This window comes from Rana temporaria, chromosome 1 (genome assembly GCF_905171775.1).
Source record: "Rana temporaria chromosome 1, aRanTem1.1, whole genome shotgun sequence".
Taxonomy (NCBI): Eukaryota; Metazoa; Chordata; class Amphibia; order Anura; family Ranidae; genus Rana; species Rana temporaria.
In genome coordinates, this window is record NC_053489.1 from 64,252,986 (window position 1) to 64,270,898 (window position 17,913).

The 17,913-nt window shown below is 42.1% G+C and overlaps 1 protein-coding gene across 1 annotated transcript in view; it reads right to left on the minus strand.

The window, feature by feature from the left end:
- The window catches only part of TTC33 (tetratricopeptide repeat domain 33), a 395,532-nt gene that overhangs the window by 64,677 nt on the left and 312,942 nt on the right, over nt 1-17,913 (minus strand). Inside the window, exon 4 of the mRNA XM_040338751.1 lies at nt 1,294-1,425. Within this exon, the coding sequence (XP_040194685.1) occupies nt 1,294-1,425 (132 nt within the window). The remainder of the gene's footprint in view (nt 1-1,293; nt 1,426-17,913) is intronic.

A 17,913-nucleotide genomic window follows, 5' to 3' on the forward strand; every position in this document is an offset into this window, starting at 1 on the left:
TGCAACTGCAATCGCAAATTACACAGTCTATTTGCCTTTTGTAAATCTCCCTCAATGTGTGCTTGCAGCTTATTATTGTTACTGATGTGCAGCTTAGAATCAAGAGGCCCTGATAGTAAAAAGTGTAAATTCATTTTTTAACCACTTCCCGACCGCCGCATGTATATGTACGTCCACAGAATGGCACTTACAGGCAAATGGGCGTACAGGTACGTCCTTGCCTTTCCGCGGGTCGGGGGTCCGATTGGGACCCCCCCCGCTACATGCGGTGGTCGGATTCCCTCGGGGAGCGATCCGGGACGACGGCGCGGCTATTCGTTTATAGCCGCCCCGTCGCGATCGCTCCCTGGAGCTGAAGAACGGGGAGAGCCGTATGTAAACACGGCTTCCCCGTGCTTCACTGTGGCGGCGTATCGATCGAGTGATCCCTTTTATAGGGAGACTCGATCGATGACGTCAGTCCTACAGCCACACCCCCCTACAGTTGTAAACACACACTAGGTGAACCCTAACTCCTACAGCGCCCCCTGTGGTTAACTCCCAAACTGCAACTGTCATTTTCACAATAAACAATGCAATTTAAATGCATTTTTTGCTGTGAAAATGACAATGGTCCCAAAAATGTGTCAAAATTGTCCGAAGTGTCCGCCATAATGCCGCAGTCACGAAAAAAATTGCTGATCGCCACCATTAGTAGTAAAAAATAAATAAATAATAAAACTATCCCCTATTTTGTAAACGCTATTTTTTTGGCGCAAAACAATCGATAAACGCTTATTGCGATTTTATTTACCAAAAATAGGTAGAAGAATACGTATCGGCCTAAACTGAGGGAAAAAAAATGTATATATGTTTTTGGGGGATATTTATGATAGCAAAAAGTAAAAAATATTGCATTTTTTTCAAAATTGTCGCTCTATTTTTGTTTATAGCGCAAAAAAAAAAAAAACGCAGAGGTGATCAAATACCACCAAAAGAAAGCTCTATTTGTGGGAAAAAAAGGACGCCAATTTTGTTTGGCAGCCATGTCGCACGACCGTGCAATTGTCTGTTAAAGCGACGCAGTGCCGAATTGTAAAAACGCCTTTGAGCATTTAGCAGCATATTGGTCCGGGGCTTAAGTGGTTAAAGATGTTTTGGGTTAAACTTTGTTATAGAGATGACAGTGTCTCTTTAAGTGAGACTGGCTTCTCAAAAAAGTTGCCTTGTAAGTGTCCTTGTAATATTTAGTAAGAAGACTTTTATTTCCATGCTATTAACAACTTGACATTTTCTTCTAATCCATTTACTCACCATGGCTATTTCCCCCAGTTCCAGCTGTGCTCGGCCCAGAGTCTGCCAGGCCTCCACAAAGCGCGGGTTTCTCTTCACTGCTGTCTCAGCAGCTTGCACCGCCGGGAAGATTTCATGAAGACACAGAAGAGACTAAAAGGAAAAACATAAAATGTGCTGGTGAGGCCATGAACATGTCAACCTCTTAGAGGAAAAGAAGCTGTTTGCATGATTTTGCAATTAAGACATGCATAAAGTTGTGGTTCGCCTATGAAGATGAGTCACCCACCCTATGCTACGTTATTGAACTTCAGGGAATTGGTAGGAACAATATGTCATATTCGTTTCTGAAAAGTCATGGACATGCAGGCTCTAGTTGGTTATTTGTGACAAAAAAATTATATATATTTTTTGAAGTTTGTGGAGGAATGCTTCAATGGTTCAAGGTCAATTTTTGGCATGTCACTGCACGTTCACATAGAAAAAGGATGAGATATGGCACGTTCTCAGGATTAAGCTATCCATACATACAGATATTCATGGGCCTTACTCAAACTAAGACTTATAGCCAGATTCAGAGAGAGTTACGCCGGCGTATTGGTAGATACGCCGACGTAACTCTGAATCTGCGCCGTCCTAAGTTTAAGTGTATTCTCAAACTGAGATACACTTAAACCTAGCTAAGATACGACAGCCTGCGCCATCGTATCTTAGGGTGCAATATTTAGGCTGGCCGCTAGGTGGCGCTTCCGTGGAGTTCGGCGTAGAATATGTAAATGCCTAGATACGCCGATTCACGAACGTACGTGCGCCCGTCGCAGCAAAGATACACCGTTTACGTAAGGCATTTTCCGGCATAAAGTTATTCCATCAAATAGCTGGCCTAGTCAATGTTAAGTATGGCCGTCGTTCCCGTGTCGAAATTTGAAAATTTGATGTCGTTTGCGTAAGTCGTCCGTGAATAGGGCTGGACATAATTTACGTTCACGTCGAAACCAATACGTCCTTGCGGCGTACTTTGGAGCAATGCACACTGGGATATGTACACGGACGGCGCATGCGCCATTCGTAAAAAAAGTCAATCACGTCGGGTCACCAAACATTAGCATAAAACACGCCCCCCAACCTCATTTGAATTAGGCGCGCTTACCCTGGCCCCATTTACGCTACACCGCCATAAGTTAGGAGGCAAGTGCTTTGTGAATACAGTACTTGCCTCTCTGACTTAAGGCGGCATATCGTAAATACGATACGCTATGCCGCCTTAAAGATGCAGCGACCTACTTGAATCTGGCTATTAGTCTTAAGACCCCTTTCACACTGAGGCAGTTTTCAGGCATTTTAGCGCTAGAAATAGCGCCTGTAAAGAGTCTGAAAACAGCCTCCCATGCCGTCGGAGTGTGAAAGCCTGAGTGCTTTCACACTGGGGCGGTGCGCTTGCAGGACGTTAGAAAAAGTCCTGCAAGCAGCATCTCTGGGGCAGTTTGGGAGTGCTGTATACAGCGCTCCCAAAACTCCCCTGCCCATTGAAATGAAGCGCCACTTAAACAGCGGTAAAGCGCCGCTTAAACGAGCAGTGCTTTACCACTAACGCACGGGCGGCACCAGCATGAAAGGGGTCTAAGTGTACTGATCTTTAATAGGTTTGTGCAAAGACAATTTTTTTTTTATTGATCCGAGCATAATTAATTATTAAATGAAAAAGCGATTATATCATTTTAATAATAGAAGTTGCTAAAATAAAACTCACAAGTTTTTCTCTCCTGTTATGGCCGTTGCCATCATGATCGTTGGCATATGAAGCCCAATTGTTAACTCTTCCTGGATCAGCTCAGGAGATTCACCGGAGGCCGTAGCGCTGATTGTTTCTAAAGTTACCATAACAACGGGCGACGAAGGAAGCTCCCGCAACGTTGTTATGGTAACATAGATAAACACATCTTGGCGCCTTAAATCACTTGATTTTTGATCACAGTACTGCCCACAGGCGAGGGAGGAAGTGATGAGGAGCTCCGCGGACCAAGAAGTGGCAGATTAGGAGGACTACATAGCAACAGGGCGATTCTGATAATATATGTATAAAAAAAAAATTCCTTCAAATGTTTTTTTATAGGTTTAGGGGAGTCCGATTATGAACAAAAAAAATTCAGGGTGGATCTCCGCTTTAGCCTTTGCAGAGCTTTTATCATTTCCCCTACCTTGGCCCCTGGAGACCACTTTTCCAATCTTCCTTTCACCAAATGATAGATAAATAGATGAGGACAGTGGTCTAGCAGCAGGACCAGCAGAGAGAACTGCTAGCAGACCAAAATTGTCTAGTGAAATCCAGCAGTGAACCCTTATTCAGAAATGCCTGCCCCTCTTCCGGAACACCAGTAGCAGAAAAGATATGGTATGTTTACTAGCAGAGGAGACTCTAGAAGAGAGGTACAGTACTTGTGTGCATGACAGAGGTTATTACCCATGAAAAAATGCCATGGTGACATTGGGGGGAAATAATGGGCACCAGTAGCATGCACCACATTAACAAAGCAAACTGACCTATCTGCGCAACCTGCTCCAGGTTCTGATTCAAACTGAAACAAACTGGCGCAGGCTCTGCAACTTATTAACAAATATCAATATAAAAAACTGCCCAGATCCCAGCCAGATCGGACCTGGTATACTGGATGTGATTAGCCTGAGCATGTGTCCATAAGGGCATTGTTGTCACCGGCTTTCTGTCCCATTGTTTATATGTGCTGTGGGTGGGGAATGACCAGGCTTGCAGCATTACTTGGATAACAAAAGGGAATTTCAGGTGTTCTCATTTTTCTATATTATTATTATATTTCTAATAAATATAATAATAATAATTATTTTCTTTTAACTGTTTTGTTCTTAGCTATCCCTATGCAAAGTAAAGGCAAGCTATTGACAATTTTAAAGCTATACTGGTACCTAATAGGAATGGGGATGATGATGATGATTTTAACAGTCTGGTGAAAGGGTATGATTTAATTTATTAAGAAAAAAAGCTGTCCAAACCTGCCTGGCCCTATGCGAAAAAGTAATTTCCCCAAAACCTAATAACTGGTTAAGCCACCCTTGGCAGCAACAAATGCAATTAAGCGTTTGTGATACCTGTCAATGAGTCTTAAGCCCTGTACACACGATCGGTTTGTCTGATAAAAACGAACCGATGGAGCGTTTTCATTGGACAAACCGATCGTGTGTGGGACCCATCGGTTTGTTTTCCATCGGTGAAAAAAAAATAGAACATGTTTTAAAATTTTCATATGGATAAAAAAACGATAGAAAAAAACGATCGTCTGTGTGGAAGTCCATCGGTCAAAAATCCCTGCATGCTCAGAATCAAGTCGACGCATGCTCGGAAGCATTGAACTTCATTTTTCTCAGCACGTCGTAGTGTTTTACATCACTGCATTTGGACACGGTCGAATTTTTGACCGATGGTGTATAGGCAAGACTGATGAAAGTCAGCTTCATCGGATATCCGACGAAAATTGTTTTAATTCAGCCACATTGGAGGGTTTTTGAGCATAAATGGCCCGTTTAAGGTCATGATACAGCATCTCAATCGCATTTAAGTCTGAACTTTTACTAGGCCACTCCAGAACCAAATTTTTTTCTTTTTTGAGCCGTTCAGTGTTAAGACTTGCTGGTGTGTTTCGGATCATTGTCTTGCTGCGTAACCCAAGAGCATTTGAGCTTGAGGTCACGATCTGATGGCCGGACATTCTCCTTAAAGTGGAGGTTCACCTTAAAAAAAAATACTAACACTACATCCAGCCCAGTTCTGCATATAAAATGACACTGACCTTTTTTTTTTCCCCCTGTAGATAGCGTTTAGCCGTGGAATTCATCGCGGCTTCCGGGTAGGGAATCCCGCGGGAGTGGGCGTTCCTATTGACATGCCAATTGATTGACATGCTAAACGACGGCGCCGAGCCGACCCGAGCTTCCTTCGTGACGCGCTGTGTGCATGAATGAATTCCACGGCTAAACGCTATCTACGGGGGAAAAAAAAAAAAAAGGTCAGTGTCATTTTATATGCAGAACTGGGCTGGATGTAGTGTTAGAAATTTTTTATAGGGTGAACCTCCACTTTAAGGATTTTCGGGTAGGGCTCAGATATCCTGTTTCCATAAATTATGGCAAGTCATCCAGGTCCTGAGGCTGCAAAGCGGCCCCAGACCATCACACTACTACCACCACCATGTTCGACTGTTGGTATGATGTCCTTTTTATGAAATACTGTGTTAGTTTTATGCCAGATGTAACGGGACGCACATCGTCTAAAAAGTTAAACTTTTGTTGTATCAGTCCACAGAATATATGCCTAAAAGTCTTGGGGTTAATCAAAATGTTTTTTGGCAAATGTGAGACAAGCTTTTGTGTTCTTATTGGTCAGCAGTGGCTTTCGCCTTGCAACTCTCCCATGGATGCCATTTTTGTCCAGCTTTTTTCTTATTGTTGAATCAATAACACTGACCTTAAAGGAGTTGTAAAGGAAAACATTTTTTTGCCTAAAATGAATGTCTGCAAGGTAGACAGATAGAATAGTTTAATGATTCTGTTAAAAAACGAGTAAATACCTATTAAATTCCTTCATCTATATCACCTCCGGCATTCTAGTTTCTGTTCTCTCATTCATTTCCTGGTTTGCATCGTTCGTTCATGTTTGAACTACATTTCCCAGTATGCATTGCGGCACACCCAGTAATTCACACCTCCTTGAGGTCTCTAACACAGAGAGCGTCCTGCCACACAGATGTAGTTCCCAGGAGGGGGTGAGCACGTTACTGACCACCGCAGTAAACCCTACCGTCACGGTGGTCAGTAAAATTAGACAAGCAGGAAGTGAACAGAACAGAGAAGAAATAGAGCAACTTCTGAGCAAAAACGAACAATGAGGAATTGAAAAGAGGAATGTCTGCAGGTAAAGGATGCTTATTATGAAAAATTTTTTTTCCTTTACAACTCCTTTAACTGAGACCAGTGAGGCCTGCCGTTCCTTACATGTTGTTCTAGGTTCATTTATGATCTTCTAGATGAGTTCCTGTTGTGCTCTTGGAGTAATTTTGGTAGGCTGGCCACTCCTGGGAAGGTTCACCACTGTTTCAAGATTTCTACATTTGTGGATAATGGCTCTCACCTTGGTTCACTGGAGTCCCAAAGCCTTAGAAATGGCTATGTAACCCTTTCTAGACTGTTCTTGAATTTCTTTAGATAACGGCATGATGTGCTACTTTTTTGGATATTTTAGCATGCTTCCCTTTGTCCGATGGCTTCTATTTAAGTGATTTCTTGAATGAACATGTCTGGCAGTAATCAGGCCTGGGTGTGACAAGCAAAATTTAACTTGGCTTTCCAAAAAATATGGTTAATCACAGTTCATTCATGATTTTTGCAAGGGGGGGAATTACTTTTTCACATTGGGCCAGGCAGATGTGGACAGCTTTTTTTCTCTTAATAAATTAAGTGTTAATTAAAAAATTGCATTTTGTATTTTCTTGGGTTATCTTTGTGTAATATTAAAATTTGTTTAATGATCTGAATCATTTAAGTGTGACAAATATGCAAAAAAAAGAAAAATCAGGAAAGGGGCAAATACTTTTTTCACAAAACTGTATATTTGAGACATTGCTTAGAAGCTCTTCCAGAAGAGTGCAGACTCTGGATAAGGTTTAAATGGTCTCTAAAAAAGAACTAAAAAATAAACTAAAAAATAAAAAGGAAATGATACATATTAACGAATGGCGGTACACACAACTAAAACATTTTTTCGACAGTCTTCCCCAACCGATTAGAGCAGAGACAAATCTTCTCCCCCTCGAAAAATTATGCAAAGGAAAAATTGAGAAGGGCATAATTTCTAAAATATATCAGATATTAAACGACACAAGAACACAGAATACTCTACCATTTATCGAGAGATGGGAAGAGGAACTGGGCTCTCGGTTGAACGAGCTCGAGATTAACCAAATAATAACTAGGGTCCATGAAACCTCAATAAATAATGACACTAGAGAACTAAACTACAAATGTTTGGTTAGATGGTATCTTACGCCGGATAAATTATATAAATTCTCAGGCTCTGCTTCACAACAATGCTGGAGGGATTGCGGTGAAGTGGGCTCTATGGCCCATATTTGGTGGACATGCCCCAAAATAAAAACATACTGGAGGGAGATCAGAAAAAAAATCCAAGAAATTACAAATAACGTACTCCCGGACGATCCTTGGATATGTGTTTTGCATGGATCCCGAACTCCAACAAAGCAATATCTGAAGACTCCGATTCCGGAACTTTTGAATGCGGCAAAACATCAAATAGCGCGTAAATGGCGGAAAAAAGAGAGTTCCTCATTGAGAGGGTGGTGTAGCAGAGTAGAAGAAATTTATAGTTTAGAATCTTTAAGATTTAGAGACAAAGAGAAATGGGAAGAGTGCATGGAAAGGTGGGATAAATGGAAAAGGTTTAAACACACAATGAGTTTTGTTGACGCCATGGGTATTAATATTAATTTATGATGCATTGACGAGAGGCTGGAGCTTTTGTAGTATACGGAATGGATAGGCGGGGGACGACTGGTGGGGGAGAGGTCGAGCGGGCAGAGGTGAGCCCGAGCGGTCTCTCTCATGTAGTCCGGTGAGAGCTAGGGCGCAATGGATATGATGAAGAGAGGGGAGGGATTGCGCAATAATGGCATCTAAAAGGTACTGAAATTAGGGAAAAAGAAACTGGCAGGGGAGGTTTGGGGAGGGGGAGTAAAAAAAAAAAAAAAGGAAAATAAATTATAAATTTAACTAAAACGATCATGATCCACTTATGATGCGATACCATAGAGGAGATGATATCGGCAAATGAAGTAAGGGCCAGGAGCATGGTCCTCTCCTCGTCCAATAGATCCTTTTTATCCCCGGTTGGAGTCTGAAGTGGAAAAAAAAATTGTCTCTATATAGAGTTGTGGTATTTGTTGCCACAATACATAAACTTTTGGTATAAATAAACTCCACATCCATAAATCTCAGTCGTTCATTTCTTTCATTTCGGGCTTTGGGTATATCCCATCCCTAAGGCAGTATGGAAAATCAACAGGGAGAATCCAAATGCATGCTAGGGGCATAAAGAGCAATTGTTTCATTTTCCACATATGTTCATTTAAATTTTTATATTTACAGAATCTACCTAAAAAATTCCCATTACTTAGCTAAAAACACAGTCAAAAGAAACAATATATACCTTATACACCCAAACCAGATGAAAACATATACACGGAGCTACCATCCAAAGTATGAGCTCAGTTTGTTTACCTGCTTGTTCCATATGTACCTCACCACTTTATCTCTGCCCCTGTAGCCTACAGCACCTGGTATTCCCAGGCAGTCACCCATCCAAGTACTAACCAGGCCTGACCCTACTTTGCCTGGGTACAGTAAAAATGAAAGTCTTTCTCTTGGTGGGTAGTGTTGGAAGGTCTACAAAGCCTATGTCCCTTCCTGATATGGATACTGTTCATTGACTTCAAAGATTTTATAGCAGGAGTTCTCACAGGGTCATGAACATTTTCAAGCAGGCATCGTCATAACGCCAAGACACCTAGTGTGGCAACGAACCAATGGGCTGAACAGCAAGGAACACATGGAGCAGTTTCCAATCACTGGTCTTCCCTACCAGAATAGGTACCATGGAGGGTCATGTGGCATCAGATTCAGGCAAGTGTTTGTGGGATTAAGTGTCTATTAATATAAATATATACTTAAATATAGACTTGGTCCTAGGGTCCTGGAAAAAAAAAATTCCTTTCCAGAGGAAGAGTTACACAAAACCAAAAATTTAATCTGATTGGTGGCAACACAAGCACTGTTTATTTACAAATGAGATTAACGTGGATTAATAATGCCTCTATTTTCAGGGTAGAAGTAATTTTTGTGTTTTAGATGTTTGCTAGCAACCATTGGACATCAATGTGCACTTGTCCATATGGGAATGATTAGTTGTAGTATTTGCCGCCCACACAACTTCTTGACTTTTGTTTTACATGAAGTGTGAGGCTTATGCCTGTCAGGATTTACAAACCGAAGCAAGAAACATATGAATATTTTTTTCTGCTTTATATAAAATATTTTTAGGTTTAATTTAGTACTTCCATATTGTCCTTATAAAAACTGAATGTACTGTAGATTTTGTTTAGTTTATTATTTATGATTATTAATTTAAACTGTTATTTTCTATTAGGTTTATTTAATTTGTTTTACTGTATATTATTATATAATATTATAAATACTGGCACAAAGCATTGATGAGAATTTAACAAACGTATGCATAGCACAAAAGCACAATTCATTTGGGTTATGCATTTAACAGACACAGAAAAACTGCTTTCTGAACTATGAATCCAATTATTTGATCCCTATTAGGATGACTGTTAACAAGCTGGATAGCCCACGAGATCAATCACCTTTTTAGAAATTCTGGAGGTGAGATCTACCTTTTGTAGTTCTGATTTTACAAAGCCATAAACAGAAATCCATAGTGAGAGTGATACTTTCATCATAGCCTTGGCAGAGGAGGGAGGATAAATACTGATTTAAAGCCGAGCTCCACCAAAAAGGGGAAGCTTCGCTTGTTTGCTTCCTCCTTTCGAGGGGAGCGTGTACCTGTTTTTGACAGGTACCTGTCCCCACCCCCGAGAGACCTTGCTGCAGGAAGTTTGGCCTCCCTCCTCCGCTGAGCCAGTTAGAAAGTGCAGCGCGCTTTGTGCATGCACAGTAGGGAACTGGCTGTGAAGCCGAAAGGCTTCACTGACTTGTTTCCTTACAACGAATGGCAGCGACAGCACCCGAGAGTCAATCTGAAAATTGGCTGGGGTGCCGACATTGCGGGATCCCTGGACAGGTAAGTGTCCTAATATTAAAAGCCAGCAGCTACGGTATTTGTAACTGCTGCCTTTTAATTTTTGGGTGGTAGGAGGAATGACCTCCTCTTTAAGTACTTTTCTTTCTTTATTCTGGGCAGAACAATTTTTTTTTTCTTTTATTTAAATAATAAATATTTCAATTGAATACCTTTTTAATCTCATCTTCATATCCCAGCTTGCTGTTTATAGAGCTCAATAGCTTAAAGCCGAGTTCCCCCATATAAAAGTCAGCAGCTACAAAAAGTGTAGCTGCTGACTTTTAATAATCGGACACTCACCTGTCCCACAGTCCAGTGCTGCAGGCGTACGAAGCCCCGCTCCTCTCCCCCTCCTCTCCGCGGCACTGCCATTGTCACTGTGGGTGCCCGGCGAGCCGCGCTGCTCATTGTGACTGGCCTGGCAATCATCTGGGACCTGTAACGTGTCCCAGATGATTGCAGAGAGTAAGGGGGAAAGGTGAACTTCCTTCCGGCACCGAGATGCCCCGGGAAGAAATTGGAGCTGGATCCCTCTAAAAAGAGGGTATCCGCCCCCCCCCTCACCCCCAAAAAAATGACATGCTGAATGTGGCATATCAGGGGGCCACCTGCTGTTAAAGTGGAAGTTCCATTTTTGGGTGGAACTCTGCTTTAATCTACAGTTTGGACACATAAGTGAATAAGGCAGGCCAGTGACTCCTCCTCCTCTCTCCCTGTTCAGATGACTCGGTACAAAAGTTCAAAATTGGAGTTTAAGAGAGAATAGGTCCGTTTTGCTCTCACTTTAGAAAGCCTATAATGCTCTGTGAATCATGAATCATATAGGGCACCCTGTTTTAATATTTTATATAACTAACCTTAGTCATAATGTTAGGTACTGTAAAGCCCTGTACACACATGGTCCATCCGATGAAAACGGTCTGATGGACCGTTTTCATCGGTTAACCGATGAAGCTGACTGATGGTCAGTCGTGCCTACACACCATCGGTTAAAAAACCGATCGTGTCAGAACGCAGTGACGTACAGTAAAACACAACGACGTGCTGGAAAAAACAAAGTTCAATGCTTCCAAGCGTGCGTCGACTTGATTCTGAGCATGCCTGGGTTTTTCAACCGATGGTCGTGCCTACTAACGATCGTTTTTTTTTCTATCGGTTAGGAATCCATTGGTTAAATTTAAAACAAGTTGGCTTTTTTTTAACCGATGGATAAATAACCGATGGCGCCCACACACGATCGGTTTGGACCGATGAAAACGGTCCATCAGACCGTTCTCATCGGTTTAACCGATCGTGTGTACACGGCCTAACACTTTTAAGAAAAGCTTTTTTTCCCCCTAATTTGGGCAGGCTTTAATAGTGGTGTAAATGGTCACACAACTTAGCTGAGGAGTCACTGCTGGGAGAAGGAGCAGGGAGTTTCTGAGAGGCCTCTGTGCTTCTGCTGTGGACTTTGAGGATACACTGCTCCACAATATCTATAGCTACAGGGGTCAGTGAGGGCTTTTTTTGCACCTGTTTTACATATTTTTTGTTAAAAATATAAATAGTTGAAAGTGCATAGCCTGGCCACAGGTTCACTATAAAGTTATTCCATTCGTATTATTTAGGATATATATAGCACCAACAGTTTGCACAAAACTTTACAATATAAAAGGGAGACAGTACAGTAATAATACAATTCAATTCAAGATGGTTAGGAGTGCCCTGCACCTGGGAATTTACAATCTAATAGGGAGGGGCAGTTGGAACAAAGGGTAATAATTGTTATGGATGAGCTGATGGGAGAAGTAAAAAGATTCAGTTGTTAGGCAGGACAGGTTGTCCTGAAAGTGGACACAGTATGAGAAGCTGGACAGATTAGGGTGCAGAATTCCAGAGAGGTTCTAGGGAAGTCCTGGAAATGAGAATAGAAGGAGGAGACAAGGAAGCTAGGGAACAGGAGGTCTTTGGAGAAGTGGAGAGATCGGATTGGGTGATATATTGAGACAAGTTTGATGATGTAGCTTGGGTGTTTTAACCACTTGCTTACTGGGCACATATACCCCCCTCCTGCCCAGGTGAAATTTCAGCTTCCGGCACTGCGTCGCTTTAACTGACAATTGCGCGGTCGTGCGACGTGGCTTCCAAACAAAATTGACGTCCTTTTTTCCCCACAAGTAGAGCTTTCTTTTGGTGGTATTTGATCGCATGTGCGGTTTTTATTTTTTGCGCTATAAACAAAAAAGTGCAACAATTTTGAAAAAAAAATACAATATTTTTTAATTGTTGCTATAATAAATAGCCCAATTTAAAAAAAGATAAAAAATCTCAGTTTAGGCTGATACGTATTCTACATATTTTTGGTAAAAAAAAAAAGGCTGATACGTATTCTACATATTTTGGTTTGCGCAAAAGTAATGGGCGCCTACAAAATAGGGGACAGAATTTTTTCTTTTTTAATTACTATTTTTTACTAGTAATGGCGGTGATCTGCGATTTTTATTGGGACGGCAGACACATTTTTGGCGCCATTCACATTTATACTGCGATCAGTGCTATAAATCTGCACTAATTACTGTATAAATGTGACTGGCATTGAAGGGGTTAACACTAGGGGGTGAGGGAGCGCGCGCGGGGAACGCCAAAAGGGGCGGACGTCAATTGACGTCCAGTTGGATTTTCAGGTCCGTTCTGTAGCCGTCATTCGGCTATAGCGCGGGCCTGAGGTGGTTAAATGGCTTTGTGTTGGTAGTAATTTGATTTATTTTTTGCTGGGCAATTAAAAAGCCGGTGAAGGGATTGGCAGAGGGGTGGCAGACACTTAGTGGGTGACTGATAAGGTAGCAGCATTCACAATAGACTAAAGGGGAGTAAGTCTGAATAGAGAAAGTTCTATGAGGAGGAAGCTGCAATAGTCAAGGCGAAAGATAACAAGTGATGAGTAAGCACGTCTGTGTGAAACGCGTCCACCGAGGAACTTTTTTGGATTGATGTTTGTCATGTTCGCTTGATTTTATGGACTTTCAATAAATTCTTTTGATTTTACTTCTGGATGTGCCGCCATACTTCTTTGTTTCCATTGGATTTCCCTGGCTGCGGACCAGGCAGGCACCCGGATCTCTTCAGCAGCGCATCAGATTCTCACAGTTGGCTTTGATCGGTGTGTTGCCAGCTCTTTCTCTCAAGAGATAACAAGTGAGTGAGCGAGTTGCTTACTGGTTTCATGGGTTAAAAAAAGATGCATTGGTTAAAAAGTCCACCAACCCTATTCATGGTGCCAGGTTAACCTTGTTCCCTGTACCCAAAGTTACACTTACACTGAAGAGCTCATGCTCCAAATTCTAAGGTGTGCTCTTGATTAAAACAATTACTCAAAGCAGAGAGCTGCCAAGAGCATTGTACCAAAACAACAACATTTTTCTTCTACTAAAGTGGTTATGGACGCAAGGAGAAAATAAGGTGAAGACGGAACAGTCACATCTGGTTTTCAATGTCATAAAGTGGGTACAGGTGAACAATAATGCTATACAAAAGCACCTTAAATGAATTATATTGTGTTCTACATGTCAAGAGCCTTTTCAAACAACAAGAAAAGCGCAAGTGAATTAACGAGAACAGATCTCAAACAAGAAGCCATAGCGGCATAGAGCACAGCAATAACAACTGGCTAGATTCATATCAAAATTAATCAAGCTTGTGGATTATGAGATTTGGAAATTTTGAAAAGGCGAGAGTCGGCGTCTCTTGCAATAACACAACAACTAACAATGCTAGCGTCTCCGGATTAGTATTATAATAAATCAAATCACTTCCAATGCACACAGCTTTATCGAAAGCAAATTAGAGCGCGCTTCTCTGCTCAAAAACACCTGCCGGGTCGGGGTTTTTTTTTTTTGTTTTTTTTTATACTAGAGAGGCAAAAGTTCAATTATTGGCAAAATAAATCTGTTAAGAGTTCCAAACAAGGCTACCCAAAACATTGTTTAAATCAAAAGTGGCATCATAAACATTTTCTAATAAGATTTCTTGTACTCTGTCGCAGGGACAGAAAGTAAGGGAAAATTTACGACATGGGGCCGCAGACAGAAATAAAGCTTTGGGCAGTAGAAGAAAGGTGTGGAGTGTTGAATCTCTTAGGCCGCATTCACACCTGAGCGTAGCGTTTTCGGTCGTTTTTTCTGGCGTTTGTCGTACGTTTTGTCGCGAGTATTAACACGTATTTGCGCGTTTGTATACAGCGTTGTCCGACATTTTTTAACGTTGTCGTTTTTTATTTTAGCCAATAGGAAACATGCTCATCTCTTTTATCATTTGTTGCTATGTTGGTAGATTTTTTTTATCTTCTTCCTGGGTGAATGTTCTATTTCACAGAACAGATTAAAGCGACAAAACGCCCGTAGAAACGCTCGTTGTCGCGCTAGATGCTTGAATCAAGCGTTTTCATTAGATTCTATGGGAATAAAAACGTTCAAAAACGCCCAAATCAGCCTGATTCACGTGACAAAAAAGGGTCCAGAATTTGTTTGAGCTTCAGGCGTTTTGGAGTGGAGATGTGAACCATCTCCATAGAGAATAATGGATTTTTTCCCCTCTAGCGTTTTATAGCTTCACACCTGAGCATTTTGTCGCCTGAAGCGCGACGCTCTAAAACGCTAGAGGGGAAAAAATACATTATTCCCTATGGAGATGGTTCACATCTCCACTCCAAAACGCCTGACGCCGAACGCCTGTAGCTCAAACAAGTTCCGGACCCTTTTTTGTCACGCGAATCGGGTGGTTTGGGCGTTTTTGAGCGTTTCTATTTCCCATAGAAAGTAATGGAAACGCTCGATTCAAGCGACTAGCGCGTTTGCTACGGGCGTTTTGTCGCTTTAATCAATAGAACATTTCACCCAGGCAGAAGATAAAAAAAAATCTACCAACATAGCAACAAGTGATGAAAAGATGATAATTTTTCCTATTGGCTAAAATAAAAAACGTCGAAGTACAAAAACGTCGGACGACGCTGTATGCAAACGCGCAAATACGCATGAATACGCACAACAAAACGCCGTAAAAAAACGCAGGAAAAAACGACCGAACGACCTACGCTCAGGTGTGAATGCAGCCTTAGGCTACAAAACGCTCAGGTATGAATGCAGCCTTAAAGCAGTAGGTGTTCTCGGGAAGATCTTAAAGCGATAGTAAGGGCAAGCCAGGTTCTAAGGAGGCACTTGTGTGTGCACGCTACCGAGAAGGGCTGTGTGTGTCCCTGTTTCCCCATTACAGGAGCAGCAGAAAGAGCCTAAGGTCCCGCTGCCCTCCTGTAAAAGCAGATAATGAAGGGAGCAGTGCTGGAGCTGGAGACAACACTGGAGCAGTGACATGAAATCAGGTAAGTGTTAAGGGACGGGGGGGCACAGGTAATGGGGCATTTTTAATACTAAAGCAGAGAATACATTAATGTAAAAAAACATTGAGGGTCCATGCACACTGGCTTAACCACGTGCCATCTGGGCCAATACGGACACTTCACTCCTACTTTTGTTTTTGCTAGAAAATTACTTAAAACCGCAAATATTATAATATTTTTTAGCAGAGGCCCTATAGAATAAAATTAAACAGGTATTTGCACAGCTGTTTTTTGGAGGGAAAAAAACACACCAAAGTTAGCCAAATTTTTTGTATAATGTGAGAGATGATGTTTTATGCAGAGTAAATAGATACCTAACATGTCACGTGTTAAAATTCTGCCTGTGAAATGCCGGCGTAAAATACTCCCTAGGCAATGCTTTAAACACCTTTACTGGTTACCAGTATAGAGTTGCACAAGGGGGTCTTAGTGCTAGGCAGCATGGCCTGTGACATGTTCTCTTTATGGAGAGCTCTGGGGTCTATTAGACGCCAAATCTCTCCTCTAGCCTCCCATGCAGCCGATCAGACCGAGATCGGTTTGATCAGCTGCTTTCCTGGCTGCTGGTGGCCAGGTAAACAAAGCGCAGAACCTGAAAGTGATGACATAACTCGTTGCTCACGGTTTCCTGGCTTACAGAGAGAGGGGAACGATGTCAGTTCCTCTCTATACAGGGCAGCAATCGTTGCTGGCCGCATTGCTCCCAAGCACCGCGATTGTATCGTAGAGCCCGGGAGAGGTGGCGGTGGCGAGGGGGCAATAGGAGCCATTTCTGCCACCCGCAGAAGTGATTGAGTGGCTAATTAGCCACTCGGATTACTTCTATGAGAAAGGCAATTGCTGGATGAAAATTTACATACCGGAATGATGCCTGTAGGTGCAGGAATCATTCCAGTATAACCACAGAAACTGGGGGATGTCCGTGGATGTCCTCCTGGTGGGAAGTGGTTAAAAATTGCTGCTACAACAAGAGTTTTGTATTTTGCCTGTAGAAGCAGCTCAATGTTATCCTATGTGTCCATGTACATTAGGAAGATTACAGGCATATTTTAAGCTCAGCGTTTAGAGGCAGGTCTGCGTTTGTGATTGAGTTTTCTGGAAGCTAACCTCTTCTAAACTGTGTACAAAAATGCTCTATATGAGCGTTTTTTTTCTGCCTGGGAACTGACGTTTATTTTAAGTCCAGTGCACATGGAGCCTAAAGCCTTCGGATCTTCCGAAGGGAATGGTGTGTTGACAGACTGTTGGCTAAAAATCCGACCGTTTGTATGCTCCATCAGACAATTGTTGTCGGATTTTCCACAGACAAATGTTGGATGGCAGGCTTTAACATTTTCTGCACACAAGTCCATCAGACAAAAGTCCAAAGTACAACCACGCATACTCAGAAGCAATGCTCAAACACAACGTTAGCAGAAGGTGCCCAATGGGTGGTGCTAAAGAGCTGAAAAAGTCAATGTGCATAAAAATTCACCCCCTTAAAGTCAATACTTTGTAGAGCCACCTTTTGCGGCTATCACAGCTCCAAGTTGCTTTGGATAAGTCTCTATGAGCTTGCCACATCTTACCACTGGGATTTTTGCCCATTCCTCCTTGCAAAACTGCTCCAGTTGGATGGTTTGCGCTTGTGAACAGCAATCTTTAAGTCTGACCACAGATTTTCTATTGGATTGAGGTCTGGGCTTTGACTAGGCCATTCCAACACATTTACATGTTTCCCTTTAAACCACTCAAGTGTTGCTTTAGCAGTGTGTTTGGGGTCATTGTCCTGCTGGAAGGTGAACCTCCACCCTAGCCTCAAATCGCACACAGAGTAGTACAGGTTTTGCTTAAGAATATCCCTGTATTTAGCACCATCCATCTTTCCCTCAACTCTGACTGCTGAAAAACATCCCCACAGCATGATGCAGCCACCACCATGCTTCACTGTGGGGATGGTGTTCTTTGGGTGATGTGATGTGTTGGGTTTGCGCCAGACATAGCGTTTTCTTTGATGGCCAAAAAGTTCAATTTTAGTCTCATCATACCAGAGCACCTTCCTCCATACATTTTGGGAGTCTCCCACATGCCTTTTCACAAACCCAAAACGTGCCATTTTGTTTTTTGTTGAAATTAATGGCTTTCTTCTGGCCACTCTGCCATAAAGCCCAACTCTATGGAGCGTACGGCTTATTGCCGTCCTATGTACAGATACAGTTGAACCTCGGATTACGAGCATATTCCGTTCCAGGAGTATGTTTGTAATCCAAAGTACTTGCTTATCAAAGCAAGTTTTCCTATTGAAGTCAATGAAAACGAAAATAATTTGTTCCACATTGACTTTAATGGGATGCAATACTGAATGCGGCCAGAGGTGGGGGGC